The following is a 20306-nucleotide window of genomic DNA, read 5'->3' on the forward strand; positions in this document are numbered from 1 at the left end:
ACGTTACAATAATTGAAGAGTGATAACAAAAACTGTCGTCTCTGTGGCCTCTTCTAGTCGGTTACTTTGAAAATTGCTTATTTTTTTTATTGGATTTTGTGCGCGTCATAGAATTGTTGTGTGCAGAGGACGTGTGAGCAGTGCACAATTGCACAGGCGCGCACCTTAGAGGGAACTTTGGCCGGCGCCTATGTGGGTTTTGTTTTGTTGTTTGTCTATGCATGGTGCAATGGTATGTGCACAATATGTATTGGTTATTTTTGGGTATTTCGTTGTGTTTTACTTTTTTAGCTGCAAGTAGAAATGACATCTAGTTGCCTCAGCTCTGGGGTCCTTTACGTCCTTTGTTTTCTTTAGTGTTTCCCCCTTGTTGTTATCCATCTGCCCATTTTCTTCCGCTTGTCCCTCTCGGGGTTAAGTGGGGTGCTGAGGCCTACCCCAGCTGCATTCGGGCAGAAGGCGGGGTACACCCTGGACAAGTCGCCAGCTCTTTGCAGGGCCAACACAGATAAACAACATTCACACTCAATCTGACACACTATACCCAATTAAGTGTTGCCAATCAACCTCTGCCCAGGTGCATGTCTACAGAGGTGGCAGGAATCCAGAGAATGTTTTGCTTTATTTTTTTTGTGGACTTCCTGAATCTGCACTGCAACCACAACATTTCCCCATTGTGGGATAAATAAAGAATATCCTATCCTAATATTAAGAAAACAGCACAAGCAAAGTGTAGAATTTTTTTTTTTTACCTTCTGGAATGCTGTTGTTCACTATTTCCTTCTGCTTCTCCTCTGACTCTGTAGGGAATAGAAATTGGAAGTGGGTGAAGAAGAAAAGAAAAAAAAATGTATCAATACACTCATCAAAATGTATGACGACAACGTGAGGAGAAGCCTGAACAGACTTCGGAGAGAAAAACAAACATGGGTGAACAATTGCAAAAAAGACACATGCTATAGAACAGGGGTCTCAAACTCAATTTACCTGGATGCAGAAACTGGGTGAAACTGGGCCGCACGAAAAATATTTCTTAAAAAATCAAACATGCACTTTTTAATGAATTCACCTTCTTTGAATGGCTTTCCCGCCCTCGCAACATACTTGCCGACTTTCGCGATCTTTCCGGGAAACACCCGAATGTCTGTGCCCCTCCCGACAATCTCCCAATTCTCCTGTTTTTCACTCGGATAACAACATTAAGGGCGTGCCGTGATGGCACAGTCTCTAGCGTCCGCTTTTGGGGCGGTGTAGCTCGGTTGGTAGAGCGGCCGTGCCAGCAACTTGAGGGTTGCAGGTTCGATTCCCGCTTCCGCCATCCTAGTCACTGCCGTTGTGTCCTTGGGCAAGACACTTTACCCACCTGCTCCCAGTGCCACCCACACTGGTTTAAATGTAACTTAGATATTGGGTTTCACTATGTAAAGCGCTTTGAGTCACTAGAGAAAAGCGCTATATAAATATAATTCACTTCACTTCACTTCACTTTTCCGCCATACAAACAGTGTGCCGGCATAGTCACATATTGTGTGATGCTTCTGCACACCCACAGAAGTGACTGCAAGACATACTTGGTCAACAGCCATACAGGTCACACTGAGGGTGGCCGTATAAACAACTTTATCACTGTTACAAATATGCGCCACACTGTGAACCCACATCAAAAGAGATTGACAAACACATTTTGGGAGAACATCCGCACCGTAACACAACAGAACATATACCCAGAATCCAATGCAGCCCTAACTCTTCAGGGCTACAATAGTGGGCGTGTTTGGGGGTAGCGGGGGTGTATATTGTAGCCCGGAAGAGTTAGGGCCGCATGGGATTCTGGGTATTTGTTCTGTTGTGTTTATGTTTACAGTGCGGATGTTCTCCCAAAATGTGTTTGTCATTCTTGTTTGGTGTGGGTTTACAGTGTGGCACATATTTGTAACAGTGTTAAAGTTGTTTATACGGCCACCCTCAGTGTGACCTGTATGGCTGTTGATCAACTATGTCTTGCAGTCCCTTGCTGCGTCGACTGAAGCCAAATACAACATGTGGCCGATCTGGCACTCTTTTTGATCAGGTTGTAGAGGACACTAAAGGCATTACCACGCTGCCCCCTTTGTTGTTGTTACGTTGAAACCCGGGAGAATGATTTCCCATGGAGGGGCACAGAAAATTGGGAGTCTCCTGGGAAAATCGAGGGTGTACAAGTGTGACGCTGTAAAGAACTAGCGGTCCACACCAACATTAAATTTGCATATTAAGGTGCGGGTCGCAAAAAACGTCTCAATGGGCCTGCAGGCCGCGTGTTTGAGACCCCTGCTACAGAATATATTCTTGCACGACTAATTAGTTAAATCTGATTATTTCCAGTACACATGCATGCAAGGCATTTTTTGGGGCTCCTGGTTGTTCTACAGCAGGGTTGTCAAACTAATTTTAGCTCAGGGGCCGCATGGAGGAAAATCTGAGCATACGCACACCGGACTATTAAAATCATGGCATTAAAACCAAAAAATAGAGACAACTTCAAATTATTTTCTTTGTCTTACTTTGGCCAAAAATAGAACAAACCAATTTGGAAAAATATCATAATGAAAATATTGAAAAAAAAATGTGGCAGCAGTAAAGTTTAGATCCATGAAGGAAAGAAGAAAGTAAATAAATGTTCATAACTAAATAAATTTAAATATGCATAAAAATGAGTTTTCTTTTGTACTATTTTTTTAATGATTCAAGTAACATTTATGACAATTTTTTTTTCAAAACAATATAGTATATGAGATATAACAGCAAAATGCATACATTTATCCTTTGTTTTCAAAATGGTTACAAAAAAGTGTTTTTATGACTTGATAAGAGTCCCTGGGGCCCCATTCTGAAAATTCCTAGCGCCAACACTGATGGAGTATTGGTGCGCGCAAAACCGCAGCAGGCGGCTGTGGCCTGCGGGCCGGTTCTAATACTAATCAAACAACATCCTGGGGGCCATAGATAATTAAATTATTGTTTCGTCTGACATCACATGGACTAAAATAAGAACTTCTGGAGGAGAGTTCTGTGGTCAGATGAAACAAAAATGTAGCTGTTTGGCCACAATACCCAGCAAGATGTTTGGAGGACAAAATATGAAGGCCGACTGAAAGCCACTACTAGCCACCACGCAGTCTGATAGTTTATATATCAATGATGAAATATTAACATTGCAACACATGCCAATACGGCCGCTTTAGTTTACTAAATTGCAGTTTTAAATTGCCCGCAGAGTTTCTTGTTGAGAACGTTGCGGAATGATGACGCGTGTTTGTGACGTCTCGAGTTGGAGGGGACATATCAGCACAGCACCACTTGCGGCTAAAAGTTGTCTCTTTTCATTGCGCAATTAAACAATATTCTGGACATCTGTGTTGCTGAATCTTGTGCAATTTATTCAATTAATAAATGAGAAGTCAAAGTAGAAAGATGGAGGTGGGAAGCTTTAGCCTTTAGCCATACAAACACAAGGTGATTCCTTGTTTAAAATTGCCGGAGGTGAAGCTTTACTATGGATCAGAGCGGTCAAGCGAACATGGATCCCGACCACATGTCAACCGGCAGGTTTCGGTGAAAAAATTGTGGTAAAAAGTCGCCTCTTACTGGAGATCAGCGGAACTTCTGTCGTGCTGCTGCTGCCATGACTAATTCCCTCAGAGACTGGCCTCAAGACACCCGTGGACACACCCCTCCGACTATCAGGTACTATTTAATCTCACTAAAACACTAGCAACACAATAGAAAGATAAGGGATTTCCCAGAATTATCCTAGTAAATGTGTCTAAAAACATCTGAATCCGTCCCAATTTTTTTTCCTCCTAGTCCTTCGCTATCAATATCATCATCCACAAATCTTTCATCCTCACTCAAATTGATGGGGAAATTGTCGTTTTCTCGGTCCAAATAGCTCTTGCTGCTGGACGCTCCCATTATAAACAATGTGAGGATGCGAGGAGCCCTCACACCGGTGACGTCATCGTCTGCTACTTCCGGTACAGGCAAGGCTTTTTTATTAGCGACCAAAAGTTGCAAACTTTATCGTGGATGTTCTCTACTAAATCCTTTCAGCAAAAATATGGCAATATCGCAAAATGATGAAGTATGACACATAGAATGGACCTGCTATCCCCGTTTCAATAAAAAAATCTCATTTCAGTAGGCCTTTAATCCGAGGAACACCACCCTACCGTCAAGCATGGTGGTGGTAGTATTATGCTCTGGGCCTGTTTTGCTGCCAATGGAACTGGTGCTTTAAATGGGACAATGAAAAAGTTAAGTTAAAAGTTAAAGTGACAATAATTGTCACACACACACACACAAGGTGTGGCGAAATTACTCTCTGCATTTGACCCATCATCCTTGATCACCCCCTGGGAGGTGAGGGGAGCAGTGAGCAGCAGCGGTGGCCGCGCCCGGGAATCATTTTGGTGATTTAACCCCCAATTCCAACCTTTGATGCTGAGTGCCAAGCAGGGAGGTCATGGGTCCCATTTTTATAGTCTTTGGTATGACTCGGCCGGGGTTTGAACTCACAACCTACCGATCTCGGGGCGGACACTCTAACCACCAGGCCACTGACTACGACGTGGAACTCGAGTAATTACCAACGAAGTTAGAACTGGGTCTCCATGCATTGAAACCATGGACGTAAACTGTTCTGCCAAAAGTTGGTTAACTTGACAGTTGCAGCAATGAAAATTAGCATTCTGTGTTGTTAGCATTCTTAGCATCTCAGGGCGGACACCCTAAGGCTCCAGTACCAGCAGGACTCCTGACTTCTCCAAAGTACAGTATATCTATTTCTATAACATTGTCCCTTGAGAAAACAGACTGTCAAAAAAATGCTTGCTGAAATGTGAGGGGTGAATTCTAGTGTATTTCTAGTGGGAATAAGTTGTTTTTTTTTTAAAGACAATAAAAGTCTCTGTTATCCAGCACAACTTCTACGGTGGTTATGAGAGTGTATTTGCACTTCTCTCTGCTAATTGGCATCCAGAGATTTCGACATTTTATTGTGGTGCTGCTGTAAGAGGCTGATAGCTGTCTGGCCCGTGTTGAATAATTGATGATTCAGTTATATTATTAGCCCTCAAAGAAAAAAAAACAGCTAAATCATAAGGGAGTGAATGTAAAAAGCATCCCGCGAGAGCACGCAAAAAAACCCAACAACATCCGGACAGCAGACTGTGGATCTGGCAATGTGGTTTAAACGACACGTCACCAATGGAGGGACCGCACAGCTGCTGATAATGGTGTTTACGCAAAAACGTGTTTCATTAGCCCTCCGCTCTCGGAGGTTGCCTGTCACACTCAATCCGGTTAACTAAAAGGTGAATAATACATCTACTGCGTCACCAGCGTTCCTCTCACTCACCCCAGCAGGCGCCAATAAGCATTCTCTGGCGGGGGACCGGGTTGGGCAGGGCGCCATTGTCGTGGATGAGGGCAGGGTCAAAGGTCACACCGTCCACATACAGGGTCACCGAAGGGAACTGAACACTAAGTGACAGATGGTGCCACTCGCTGTCACATACCTGTTGACCACAGACGACATTAGAACAGAATGTTGTCCCAAAGTAATATGTGGCCATTTCATTAAATAAAATGACAATGTTACGCAAGTAAGTAGATCACAAGTACAAAACATACAATAAATGTGAAATGATTAAATACAGTGGGGCAAAAAAGTATTTAGTCAGCCAGCGATTGTGCACGTTCTCCCACTTCAAAGGATGACAGAGGTCTGTCATTTTCATCATAGGTACACTTCAACTGTGAGAGACAGAATGTGAAGAGAAAATCCAGGAATTCACATTGTAAGAATTTTGAAGAATTTATTTTTAAATTATGGTGCAAAAAAAGTATTTGGTCAACCATTCAAAGCTCTCACTGATGGAAGGAGGTTTTGGCTCCAAATCTCACGATACATGGCCCCATTCATTCTTTCCTTAACACGGATCAATCGTCCTGTCCCCTATGATTTGTGCAGTCCTTTGAGACATTTGTGATTTGGGGCTATATAAATAAACATTGATTGATTGATTGATTAGCAGAAAAACAGCCCCAGAGCATGATGTTTCCACCCCCATGCTTCACAGTAGGTGTGGTGTTCTTGGGATGCAACTCAGTATTCTTCTTCCTCCAAACACGACGAGTTGAGTTTATACCAAAAAGTTCTATTTTGGTTTCATCTGACTACAACAGCTGATGATGATGTATATATATATATATATGCATATATATATGTATATACATATATATATATGTACATACATATATATATATATATGTATATACATATATATGTGTATATTTATGTATATATATATGCATATATATGTATATATATACATATATATGTGTATATATATACATATTTATATATGTGTATATATATATATATATATATATATATACTGTATATGTATATCAATGCTAACATGATTGATGACATATATGTTTTAGTACATGAGATGATGTTCTAAATCTCTTTCTTTTCAAATCCAAGGTTGAAAGTTCTTGTTTTAATTTGTCGTTTGCAAATAAAATTACATCATGTGGCAAAATTAACATTTTCTTCTTCTTGCTAATAAGACAGATAGATAGACAGATGGATAGATGGGTAGAGAGAAAGAAAGTGAGTGTTAAGTATTTTAAATGATATGTTTTCATTTAATATTTTTAATTTCAAAAACAAACCTTCAGTAAAGTATTTCTCTTTGAATAATAACTCAACTAAAATGAATAGAAATCCCAGTGAACTGGAAGCGCAACGAAGGTAGAATACAAAGTGTATAATGACAAGACCAATATTAATAATGTGCATGGGAGAACAGTGTAATGGAACAAGGTATCAGCCGGCGGTTCAGACAAATCTTAAAAGCTTAAACTCTGTATCAGCTTTAATTTAATCCTCTTCAATCTGTCTGGGGCCAGTGGCTAGTCAAAAACGAAGCCACCACCACCAGCAAGCCATACACTCTCACACATGCTTTAAATATTCAAATAAAAATGATTTATTTACTATAATATGTGTACTGCATGGTGGGATTTGCAGATGTGTTTGTTTTGGCACGTACATGACCATTAACCTTACACGGGATTCACAGTTTCATGTGAAAGTGAGCAACACTTCAAGGTGCAAAGTGTTGCAGCTCCCCCAGTACCTGCTCCAGTTTCCACAAGAACTTGACGGGGCGTGCGGCGGAAACGTCGGGCCAGTAGAAAAGAGAGAGGCGGCAGCCGTGCACTGACAGGGAATAGTGGGAGAACGAGTCGTCTGTGGAGAGCAGAGGAGAAGCAATTAATTGGCGGCTTAGAGCGGTCTGGACTTCAGCTCAGGTTTCCTATGGATTTTTCCTTGGTTTAATCTCTCGCCCGTGTGCGCCTCCAAGCATTTCTTTCAGTGCTGACCGTGCAACTTTACGCAGCAAAAATATTCAAACAATACTCCGGCAGCCGGGCGCAGATTCACTCTGTGATTGGACTTGTGCTGCCCACTTGGCTGTTCAAGCATGTGGAGGTTAAATGGTTCCCTCAAGAGCAGAGGAAAGACTCAGGCTAATAAAGCGCAGCGCTTTTCTCTGCTAAACCTGCATCTCTGAACATCTGAGATTATGACCCACTTAAGGCTCCAGCAAAACATGTTATGGGAGGGTGGGAAAAAAACAAAGTCACAGAAACATTGGTGCTAGCAAGGTGTATAATATAGTCAGGAAGAGTCATTGATGCAAAGGATTCTGGGTTTTTGTTGTGTTGCGTTTATGTTGTGTTACTGTCAGGATGTTTTCCCAAAATGTGTTTGTCATTCTTGTTTGGTGTGGGTTCACAGTGTGGCGCATATTAGTAAGAGTGTTAAAGTTGTTTATATCACAACCTTCAGTGTAACCTGTATCACCCAGTATGCCTTACTATCTGGTACATGTACCTGCACAAGCCACATCCAACATGTTGCTGGACTGGCAACTAATTTGTAAATGTTGTGGAAGGCATCAAAGGCAATGGATTCACTGCTCGCCCTTATTATTGTTATCTGGGTGACCACCAGCAGATACTCGCGAGAATGGTTGCGGCTCCCATTGTCTTCTTTATTTTGTGAAACTGGTCAAAATGGCTCTTTGAGTGGTAAAGGTTGCCGACCCCTGATCTAGACATTTAAAACTTGAGTAATAATAAAAATAATAATACTGAATAATGACACATTTTTAATATTTTTTGGACCAAACCCCTTTGGGGTCCCTGAGATCAAGCCTGATTGGAGGCCGAAATGTATATTTTTTATACATATATTGTATTGTTTTTTAAAATACAAATATCAAAATGGCCCCCACTTGTTTAGATTTTTTAGCGTGCGGCCCTCAGTGGACAAAGTTTGGACACCCCTGCCATAGAGTCCCACTACTAGTGAATAGTGAATCTATATTGCTATACAAGCTGTACACTGACCTACCTGTACCTGGTATGCACGTTTTTTACCCTAGTGTTGTCCCTTTAAGAAGATACACAATTGAAATAATCACTTTTGTGAAACACTATATAAGTGAAAATATCCAATGTAGTAGACTTGGTTATTCCGTGCAATATTGGTATTTAATTTGAACAGCACTGTGCAAATGTAAATGTGTGTATTTATCTTGTGTATATTTTCAGAAAAGACAAACAATGTGAAAAAAATGTGTGTCCCAGGGTGAGAATAGTTGTGAATCTCTTTGTTAGAGGACAGACATGCAATTATGGTCCAAGTGGACCCTTTGGTGTCTCTTTAAGACGCAGGAACGCGCTTTACAGTAAACTATTAGCTTGTAAACAATGGAAAGCCCTTATCTTAGCATGGTTATTGCCACAGTGGCAGTTTTATCGGGACAAACTACAACAAAGATGTTGTCAATCTCCTAATTTTCACAATAAAGACTGTTGGCTTGTTAAGTCAGCACTTTGTAGAGTGCAACCTCCAAAGTGGAATACTCCTGTGGACGTACATATTGGGGTTTGACCAACATTTTTAACAGATTTTTGACTGGTATTTGCTGAAGAAGAGTAAAACCTACCAACCTTCTACAAACCCCGTTTCTATGTGAGTTGGGAAATTGTGTTAGATGTAAATATAAACGGAATACAATGATTTGCAAATCATTTTCAAGCCATATTCAGTTGAATATGCTACAAAGACAACATATTTGATGTTCAAACTGATAAACATTTTTTTTTTTTTTTGCAAATAGTCATTAACTTTAGAATTTGATGCCAGCAAGACGTGACAAAGAAGTTGGGAAAGGTGGCAATAAATACTGATAAAGTTGAGGAATGCTCATCAAACACTTATATGGAACATCCCACAGGTGTGCAGGCTAATTGGGAACAGGTGGGTGCCATGATTGGCTATAAAAGCAGCTTCCATGAAATGCTAAGTCATTCACAAACAAGGATGGGGTGAGGGTCAGCACTTTGTAAGCAAATTGTCAAACAGTTTTAGAACAACATTTCTCAACGAGCTATTGCAAGGAATTTAGGGATTTTACCATCTACGGTCCGTAAAATCATCAAAAGGTTCAGAGAATCTGGAGAAATCACTGCACGTAAGCGATGATATTACGAACTTTTGATCCCTCAGGCGGTACTGCCTCAAAAACCGACATCAGTGTGTAAAGGATATCACCACATGGACTCAGGAACACTTCATAAAACCACTGTCAGTAACTACAGTTGGTCGCTACATCTGTAAGTGCAAGTTAAAACTCTACTATGCAAAGCCAAACCCATTTATCAACAACACCCAGGAACGCCACCGGCTTCTCTGGGCCCGAGCTCACCTAAGATGGACTGATGCAAAGTGGAAAGGTGTTCTGTGGTCTGACGAGTCCACATTTCAAATTATATTGTGGAACCAGAGGACGTGGTGTCCTCCAGAACAAAGAGGAAAATAAGCATTCGGATTGTTATAGGCGCAAAGTTCAAAGGCCAGCATGTGTGATGGTATGGGGGTGCATTAGTGCCCAAGGCATGGGTAACTTACACATCTGTGAAGGCACCATTAATGCTGAAAGGTACATACAGGTTTTGGAGCAGCATATGTTGTCATCCAAGCAACGTATATTTCAGCAAGGCAAGTGTTACAACAGCGTGGCTTCGTAAAAAAAGAGTCCGGGTACTTTCCTGGCCCGCCTGCAGTCCAGACCTGTCTCCCATGGAAAATGTGTGGCACATTATGAAGCGTAAAATACGACAGCGGAGACCCCGGACTGTTGAAGGACTGAAGCTCTACATAAAACAAGAATGGGAAAGAATTCCACTTTCAAAGCTTCAACAATTAGTTTCCTCAGTTCCCAAACGTTTATTGAGTGTTGTTAAAAGAAAAGGTGATGTAACACAGTGGTGAACATGCCCTTTCCCAACTACTTTGGCACGTGTTGCAGCCATGAAATTCTAAGTTAATTATTATTTGCAAAAAAAAATGTAAGTTTATTCGTTTGAACATCAAATATCTTGTCTTTGTAGCATATTCAACTGAATATGGGTTGAAAAGGATTTGCAAATCATTGTATTCTGTTTATTTTTACATCTAACACAATTTCCCAACTCATATGGAAACGGGGTTTGTATATCTGCAGTTGATTAATGGGTGAAAGCGCGCCATGTGTTATTGTAAGAAGTGTAGCAAAGCTTGTTTTTTGGGTGTTTTCTTTTTAACCAAGCTGTCCTTAGTAAAGTGGCGGACATACAAATGCAGGAGTTTTTTTTTTACTATATGACGTCTTGAAAAGTCACAACTTTAAAAAGTAGAGCAAACACTGGAGGAAAATAAATGTTTTCACGTGTGTCGCTCATAAACAAGTTATCTAGCTTTTAAATCATTGACAAAATAAGTATTTTGTGTAACTCACCATTCTTGACAGTGCCACACACAATGGTCTCTTCCTCCTTGCGACTCCCTTTAGGCTGAGCGGCCACGGGCTGGACGTTGGTTCCCCACCTGCGCATCCACAGCTGCAGAGTGAAATGGTCGCCAGACAGCCCAGAGACGACCGAGTCGGGCACAACAGCCACGTGGTTTGAGGCGTTAAAGGAGAAGACCAGGGAGGAATCCGAGGAGGGCAGCGTGGGAAGAGCTGACGTCCAGTTGGCAGCGGGTGACGGAGGCGGGAGAAGGTCCACCTCGCCCCGAACAGCACCTGAAGAAGATGAAGTGAAAAAATATCCATCCATCCATCTTTTTCCGCTTATCCGAGGTCGGGTCGCGGGGGCAGCAGCCTAAGCAGGGAAACCCAGACTTCCCTCTCCCCAGCCACTTCGTCCAGCTCTTCCTGGGGGATCCCGAGGCGTTCCCAGGCCAGTCAGGAGACATAGTCTTCCCAACATGTCCTGGGTCTTCCCCGTGGCCTCCTACCGGTTGGAGGTGCCCTAAACACCTCCCTAGGGAGGCGTTCGGGTGGCATCCTGACCAGATGCCCGAACCACCTCATCTGGCTCCTCTCCATGTGGAGGAGCAGCGGCTTTACTTTGAGCTCCTCCCGGATGGCAGAGCTTCTCACCCTATCTCTAAGGGAGAGACCCGCCACACGGCGGAGGAAACTCATTTCGGCCGCTTGTACCCGTGATCTTGTCCTTTCGGTCATGACCCAAAGCTCATGACCATAGGTGAGGATGGGAACGTAGATCGACCGGTAAATTGAGAGCTTTGCCTTCCGGCTCAGCTCCTTCTTCACCACAATGGATCGGTACAACGTCCACATTACTGAAGACGCCGCACCGATCCGCCTGTCGATCTCACGATCCACTCTTCCCTCACTCGTGAACAAGACTCCTAGGTACTTGAACTCCTCCACTTGGGGCAGGGTCTCCTCCCCAACCCGGAGGTGGCACTCCACCATTTTCTGGGCGAGAAACATGGACTCGGACTTGGAGGTGCTGATTCTCATCCCAATCGCTTCACACTCGGCTGCAAACCGATCCAGTGAGAGCTGAAGATCCCGGCCAGATGAAGCCATCAGGACCACATCATCTGCAAAAAGCAGAGACCTAATCCTGCGGTTACCAAACCGGAACCCCTAAACGCCTTGACTGCGCCTAGAAATTCCGTCCATAAAAGTTATGAACAGAATGGGTGACAAAGGACAGCCTTGGCGGAGTCCAACTCTCACTGGAAACGTCAGTAAGTCGGAAAAAATATCCATAAAAGTATATTAAGATTCACATTTTTTTGCATTTGGACCGGAACCCACCACAAAGTCGTCGCACAGATCTGTCAGAGTAGCTGTCTCGATCACAGCCTTTGCCGATGTGGCCCGTCTGAAGCTCTACGGTGGCCTGGATGTTCCACACGGTCTCCTCACACGTCTCCAAATGCAAGCTGGGGAAGAGCGGGATGCTACCTGATCCAGGTGTATACTCCACTCGCTTAGTCCAACCTGCATTTGAAACCACCCCAGTCAGTGTTCATCCAATGTACAGGCAGTGGTTTGCAGGGCTGGAGTCTCATTTACGGTAAAAAAAAGTTCACACAAAACTGAAAATGCTGTACTTTGCTTGTCATATATAGTCTTTGCTATGACTCGGCCGGGGTTTGAACTCACAAATAGAGATGTTCGATAATGGCTTTTTTGCCGATATCAGATATTGTCCAGCTCTTAATTACCGATTCCGATACCGATATACTGTATACAGTCATGGAATTAACACATTATTATGCCTAATTTTGTTGTGATGCCACGCTGGATGCATCAAACAATGCAACAAAGTTTTCCAAAATAAATCAATTCAAGTTATGGAAAAAAATGCCAACATGGCGCTGCCATATTTATTATTGAAGTCACAAAGTGCATGAATTTTTTTTTACAAGCCTCAAAATAGGGTAGCGGGGGTGAATATTGTCGCGTACCGGAAGAGTTAGTGCTGCAAGGGGTTCTGGGTATTTGTTCTGTTGAGTTACACTGCAGATGTTCTCTTGAAATGTGTTTGTCATTCTTGTTTGGTGCGGGTTCACAGTGTGGCGCATACTTGTAACAGTGTTAAAGTTGTTTATAGGGCCACCCTCAGTGTGACCCGTATGGCTGTTGACCAAGTATGCCTCACATTCACTTGTGAGTGTGAAAAGCCGTAGGTATCGTGTGACTGGGCCGGCACGCAAACGCAAGGCCTTTAAAGTGGAACATTATCAGCAGACCTATGTAAGCGTCAATATATACCTTGATGGTGCAGAAAAATGACCATATATTTTTTTAACCGATTTCCGAACTCTAAATGGGTGAATTTTGGCGAATTAAACATCTTTCTGTTTATCGCGCTGGAGGCGATGACGTCAGAATGTGACGTCGCCGAGGTAACACAGCCGCCATTTTCATTTTCAACCCATTGTAAACATTGGGTCTCAGCTCTGTTAATTTCCGTTTTTTCGACTATTTTTTGGAACCTTGGAGACATCATGCCTCGTCGGTGTGTTGTCGGAGGGTGTAACAACACTAACAGGGAGGGATTCAAGTTGCACCACTGGCCCGAAGATATAAAAGTGTCTGCCGCCAGACCCCCATTGAATGTACCAAAGTGGCTCCACATTTTACCGGCGATGACAGACATGGCACAGAGATGTATGGATAACCTGCAGATAAATTTGCAACGATTAAGTCAACGAAATCACAAAGGTGAGTTTTGTTGATGTTGACTTATTTGCTAATCAGACATATTTGGTCGCGGCGTGACTGCCAGTTAATCGATGCTAACATGCTACGCTAATCGACGCTAACATGCTATTTACCGGCGGTGCCAAAGCAGACATGGCACAGAGATGTATGGATAACCTGCAGATGCATTTGCAACTATAAAGTCACAGTAATCACAAAGGCGAGTTTTGTTGATATTGACTGCCAGCTAATCGATGCTAACATGCTACGCTAATCGATGCTAACATGCTATTTACCGGCGGTGCTAAAGCAGACATGGAACAGAGATGTATGGATAACCTGCAGATGCATTTGCAACTATATTACATTTCCTTCCACCCACATTTAATGCGAAACAAACACTTACCAATCGACGGATTTAAGTTGCTCCAGTGTCACAAGATGCCAAAGTCCTGATCGTTTGGTCCGCACATTTTACCGGCGATGCTAACGCAGCTATTCGGCCATGCTATGGCTATGAATATCGTCAATAGCTATTCGCTCAATAGCTTCAGTTTCTTCTTCAATACTTTCATACTCCAACCATCTGTTTCAATACATGCATAATCTGTTGAATCGCTTAAGTCGCTGAAATCCGAGTCTGAATCCGAGCTAATGTCGCTATATCTTGCTGTGGTATTCACCATTGTTTGTTTACATTGGCAGCACTGTGTGACGTCACAGGGAAATGGATAGTCGCATCGCAAATAGCGAAAATCAAGCACTTTAAAGTTTTTTTTAGGGATATTCGGAGACCGGTAAAATTAAAAAAAAAAAATCAAAAAATACAACATGCCACTGGGAATTTTTATTGTTTTTAACCCTTTTGAAATTGTGATAATGTTACCCTTTAAGGTTTATTGGCGCTCTGTACTTCTCCCTTTGACCGTGTACACAGCGGCGTTTTAAAAAGTCATAAATTTTACTTTTTGAAACAGATACCGATAATTTCCGATATTACATTTTAAAGCATTTATCGGCCGATATTATCCGACATATCTACTCACAACCTACCGATCTCAGGGCAGACACTCTAACCACAAGGCCAACAATTAGAAATGTCTTTCGAACGTCATGTTACTCTTATTTTATGCCACAAACTTGTGTAATTCAACGGCGCCTCTGCTGGTTGCAGCAAAGTAGTGCACTACATTTAGTTTCAATTGCTTGTAAGACCCAATTAATTCAATAACATTTCACAATTGATACAAGTCTACGAATCAATTATTATGCCTATCTTGTGTAAAGAGCCTTCAATGAAGCCTGGAAAGAACTAAAGCAAGACAAAATATTGTCAATGATCCATGCCTATATTGAAACAGTTACATTTGTTAACTTGCCAGATATTATTGAGCTGCAACACCACCTCCTTCAACTCGAGGGTGAGTCATATTAGCACCAGCCCACATAGTTCCCAACCCACAGACTAAAAATCAAGAAGCCAAAAGACAACTATGGCTATGTTCACACTGCAGGGTATGATGCCCATTTTGGATTTTTCTTTACACCCAATCTTTTAATTAACATTACAAAACACTAATAACATTAAAATTATGACGTTGTTAGCTTTATGACGACGTATAGGTCGGATGAACACGTCCCGGTGGTTCAGTTGCATTGGATACCGACAGTGGGGCAAAAAAGTATTTAGTCAGCCAGCGATTGTGCAAGTTCTCCCACTTCAAATGATGACAGAGGTCTGTCATTTTCATCATAGGTACACTTCAACTGTGAGAGACAGAATGTGAAAACAAAATCCAGGAATTCACATTGTAGGAATTTTAAAGAATTTATTTGTAATTTATGGTGGAAAATAAGTATTTGGTCAACCATTCAAAGCTCTCACTGATGGAAGGAGGTTTTGGCTCAAAATCTCACGATACATGGCCCCATTCATTCTTTCCTTAACACGGATCAATCGTCCTGTCCCCTTATGTATGTATATATATATATATATATATATATATATATATATATATATATATATATATATATATATATATATATATATCTATATATTCGTATTTGCAAGGCCATTTTCAAGAAGGATACTTAAGAGAAACTAGATCTTTTGAGACAAGGTCGGCCGACACTGAAAGCTTTCCCAGTGGTTTGCCCGCGACTTTCCCACGAATCAACCGACTACGAGCAATACCACTGGCTTATCTGGCGTCCAATGGGTTCTACAAATTGTGAGTTCAAATATTTTATTCCTTTTTTTTTCATGTTTCATTTGTTTTATACAATTCTTTGAATTTTGACGGTACCATGTAAGGTATGTTTTAATTGCTGATGCGGGTTTATTGAACGTTAAATGCGACAAGAAATAAACCGTTTTGTACACTGTTGGGGGGTTCAATGCAGAGTAGTGCGCAAGTGGGTTTCGGTATAGTATTTCCAGCCGTGTCTATGTGGTGACATAAATTACGGTATTTTGAGAGGACATCACTGAAGGCTTAGGTGAGAAACGCACGGCCCGTCACTGCTGAAGACTAGATTCAACTTAGTGGCAAAACCTACTCCTTGACTCGGGATTGCATGATGCAAATGATATTTACAAGTGTAAAAAAAAAACAATAAATAACAACTGGACAGCAGTTTTCATTATCAGCTCATTGTTAAATGTTAAATAAAACATTTTGTATATAAACAAATTAACATTTACACACAGAATAAACATTTATTGGCAACGTTGAGTACTGGTATCGATTCTCAGGTACCAGTAGGGGTGTAACGGTACACAAAAATTTCGGTTCGGTACGTACCTCGGTTTAGAGGTCACGGTTTGGTTCATTTTCGGTACAGTAAGAAAACAACAAAATATACATTTTTTGGTTTATTTATTTACCAAATTTGTAAACAATGGCTTTATCCTTTTAACATTGGGAACACTATAATAATTCTGCCCACGTTAATCCACATTAAACTGCCTCAAGTTGTTGCTTTGATGAAATAAAATCACAAAACTTTTCTTCTACATATAAAAAGTGCAACATTAAACGGTCTCAAGTCAACTCATCATGCTTAATTTATTACAGCATTTGGGAAGCCTGTAGTTGACTTTTATTATGTAAATGTTATATTTTTGTCAACATATGATAGCAGGGACCCTGCTATTTAAAAACTAGGCTGCTACATTACTAATGATTAATATAACTATAGCTGAAAAAATAGTACAATAGCTATAGGAGGGACTATTCATCCTTGAACACCATGGAGTTCATGTGAAATAACAGACAGACAGGGCATTGCTGCCCCTAACTCATACACACATTCACACACACACAGTAAAATGAGCTAACGTTACGCTAAAAGCTAATTAGCCTTCACCTCAAGCCAGAAATGCGAGCGAGCAGGGCTGCAGTTTAAGTTTCTAGAAGGTCAACGGGCTGATAGTGATGTTAGTAGTAGTTGAAACTGGGAGGTGTTTTTTATAATTTGAGGAGAGTACGCTGTCCGCCGCTCACATGCTAAACACATATCTTCTCGACGCTGAAGCATTGACTACATGCGCTCTGAATACGCACTCCTTATTGGCTGTTACATCGCTCTGAATACGCACTGCTGATTGGCTTTGTATGTAACCAATCAGATGGTTGTGTGGGTGGGACAATGCTGGGTGCTGAGACAGAGGCAGAAAGCAGAGCAGCTTGTTAAAACTTTAGCTTACAAACTTGTTCGATACACCTCCGAACCGGACCGAAACCCCCGTACCAAAACGGTTCAATACAAATACACGTACCGTTACATCCCTAGGTACCAGAAATCGGTACCCTATGGAATGAAACGTGAAAGGTGAAAAATGGGAATGGACCTGCAGTGTGAACATGGCCTAAAGCAAGTAACAGCACAGCAATGGCAGTTACCCATCCAGCCCGGTTTGCAGGACGGCTTGACCGTGACGACGACCTGCGCATCAGCTTGAGCGCGGTTCTTTCCGCAGTCGAAAGCCGTCACCCAGAAGGTATAAACGCGCTGACGTTTAGAGTCCAATGGCTCAGTGTTCTTAATGTTGCCTAGGAGACGAAGACGGGAAGGGGAGGGGGGGAGAAAAGCAGAGGAGAATATAATGAGAACAGAACTAAAAGTGTAGCACAGGAGTTCGACGCCAATTCCCACACAAAATGGCAACTTATTGATACAAAGCACATATAATTAAGTACCGTTGGTTAACAAGAGGTGAGAGGAAGTAATTGTCTCAAAACAAGAGTGTGAAATAGACTTGACATGATCAGGAGTCAGAAACACGAGTTTCTGCAGAGTCACAGTGAGGCAGCTTCCTTCCTTTCTTATCCTGCTTTGTATTGTCAGCCTGTCTGCCAGTGGACGCCGTAACGAGGGCGAAGACGTGAGGGAATAGCGGCAACAATGAGACGCTGCATGCGCCTGCTAAGTTGTGCTTATGCAGATATAACCACATAACAATAACACTTTTGTAATAATAATATATTTTATTTGTAAAAAAAAAAGCACTTTACGTTGAGCAAACCTCAAAGTGCCAGTGTAAAAAATAGTAATAATAATAGTAAAAAGATAATAAAAATACATAAAATATAAAACTCGAAACAGCCCAATAGCTGGAACCAGCATTGATGTCTATAAAAAGGCTTTTTTTAAAAAAAGATGGGTTTTCATGCCTTTTTTAAAAGCATCCACAGTCTGAGGTGCCCTCAGGTGGTCAGGGAGAGCGTTCCACCGACTGGGAGCAGCGGACCATTGTTCGAAGCTTTGTCTTTGGATGTTGGAGGAGGTTAGCCTGTCCGGAGCGGAGGTGTCGTGTGGAGGATTTGGGGGTGAGCAGCTCTTTGAGGTAGAAGGGGGTATTTCCACGGAGGCACTGGTGAGTTTAGTAGGGAGATTTTGAATTCAATCCTGAATGGAACAGGAAGCCAGTGAAGGGATCTGAGAGTTGTGACGTGGTCATGTTTCTGCACTCTCATACTTGTAAGTCAACTTTTAACATTTTTGGGTTTCCACCTGGCAGGAGAATAAAGGAAAATAGCTTGATCCTACCGACGTGCATGATGTGTGTGCAGGGGTCTTTCAAAAGGAATTACAAACAGCAGCTTCGATAGGAAATAATCGTAGTGGGGTCCCTGGCAACTCATTTTGAAAATTCCTAGCGCCAACACTGATGGAGCATTGGTGCGTGCAAAAAAATGTGGCCTGCGGTCCGGTTCTAATTCTAATCAACTATCCCAGGGGCCATAGATCATTAATTTGCGGGCCGGATCTGGCCCGCGGGCCTTGACTTTGACACATAGGGCCTATGAGACAGTTATGAGTTAAGGAGTATTGAATTCTGCCTAACAACAAAAAGAATTTGAGTGATTCAGCTGATCACTAATCCTGTAGTTATTTCTTAACATGTACCTGTCCGTGAGGAGCAAATGTTCTTCGAAAGGTGACTAAGTGGATACTGTGGCCTACACCAGTGGTTCTCAAAGGGGGGTACTTGAAGGTATGCCAAGGGGTACATGAGATTTTTTTTAAATATTCTAAAAATAGCAACAATTCAAAAATCCTTTATATATATATTTATTGAACAATACTCAACAAAATATGAATGTAAGTTCATAAACTGTGAAAAGAAATGCAACAATGCAATATTCAGTGTTGACAGCTAGATTTTTTGTGGACATGTTCCATAAATATTGATGTTAAAGATTTATTTTTTTGTGAAGAAATGTTTAGAATGAAGTTGATGGATCTCTATTACAATCCCCAAAGAGGGCACTTTAAGTTGATGATTACTTCTATGTGTAGAATTATTTATTTATAAGTGAATCACTTGTTTATTCTTCAACAAGTTTTTAGTGGGAAGTCTGGGCTTCCCTGCTTAGGCTGCTGCCCCCGCGACCTGACCTCGGATAAGCAGAAGATGATGGATGGATGGATTTTAGTTATTTTTATATATTTTTTTCCAAATAGTTCAAGAAAGACCACTACAAATGAGCAATATTTTGCACTGTTATACAATTTAATAAATCAGAAACTGATGACATAGTGCTGTATTTTACTTCTTTATCTCTTTTTTTCAACCAAAAATGCTTTGCTCTGATTAGGGGGTACTTGAATTAAAAACATGTTCACAGGGGGTACATCACTGAAAAAAGGTTGAGAACCACTGGCCTAAACTACTGCAGAGTCAAGGCCAAGCTAACATTTGTTTTTCGTTTGTTTTGTCAATTCAAGCTTGAAACGTGTCCTTAAATGTTACAGGATTAATTTGTTTGAACAGCAGTTGTTTACATCAATCACGTACCAGGTAGGAGAAACAATACCTTGTTTTGCCTATGGAGAAAGAGAGTATACAGTAATAATAATAATAATAATAATAATAATAATGGATTAGATTTATATCACGCTTTCCTATTGTTAGATACTCAAAGTGCTCACAGAGAAGTGGGAACCCATCATTCATTCACACCTGGTGGTGGTAAGCTACATCCTTAGCCACAGCTGCCCTGGGGTAGACTGACGGAAGCGTGGCTGCCAGTTTGCGCCTACGGCCCCTCCGACCACCACCAATCATTCATTCATCATTCATTCACCGGTGTGAGCGGCACCGGGGGCAAAGGGTGAAGTATCCTGCCCAAGGACACAACGGCAGCGATTTTGGATGTCAAT

The 20306-nt window shown here is 41.7% G+C and overlaps 1 protein-coding gene across 1 annotated transcript in view; it reads right to left on the reverse strand.

Annotated features, from left to right (window-relative positions):
* The window catches only part of clstn3 (calsyntenin 3), an 80048-nt gene that overhangs the window by 40684 nt on the left and 19058 nt on the right, over window positions 1-20306 (reverse strand). The window contains exons 6-11 of the mRNA XM_061914859.1: window positions 17543-17692; window positions 12243-12428; window positions 10905-11192; window positions 7191-7303; window positions 5399-5558; window positions 753-800 (exon numbers count right to left, since the gene is read on the reverse strand). Coding sequence (XP_061770843.1) covers window positions 753-800; window positions 5399-5558; window positions 7191-7303; window positions 10905-11192; window positions 12243-12428; window positions 17543-17692 — 945 coding nt within the window. The remainder of the gene's footprint in view (window positions 1-752; window positions 801-5398; window positions 5559-7190; window positions 7304-10904; window positions 11193-12242; window positions 12429-17542; window positions 17693-20306) is intronic.

Source organism: Nerophis ophidion, linkage group LG11 (genome assembly GCF_033978795.1).
Source record: "Nerophis ophidion isolate RoL-2023_Sa linkage group LG11, RoL_Noph_v1.0, whole genome shotgun sequence".
Lineage (NCBI taxonomy): Eukaryota > Metazoa > Chordata > Actinopteri > Syngnathiformes > Syngnathidae > Nerophis > Nerophis ophidion.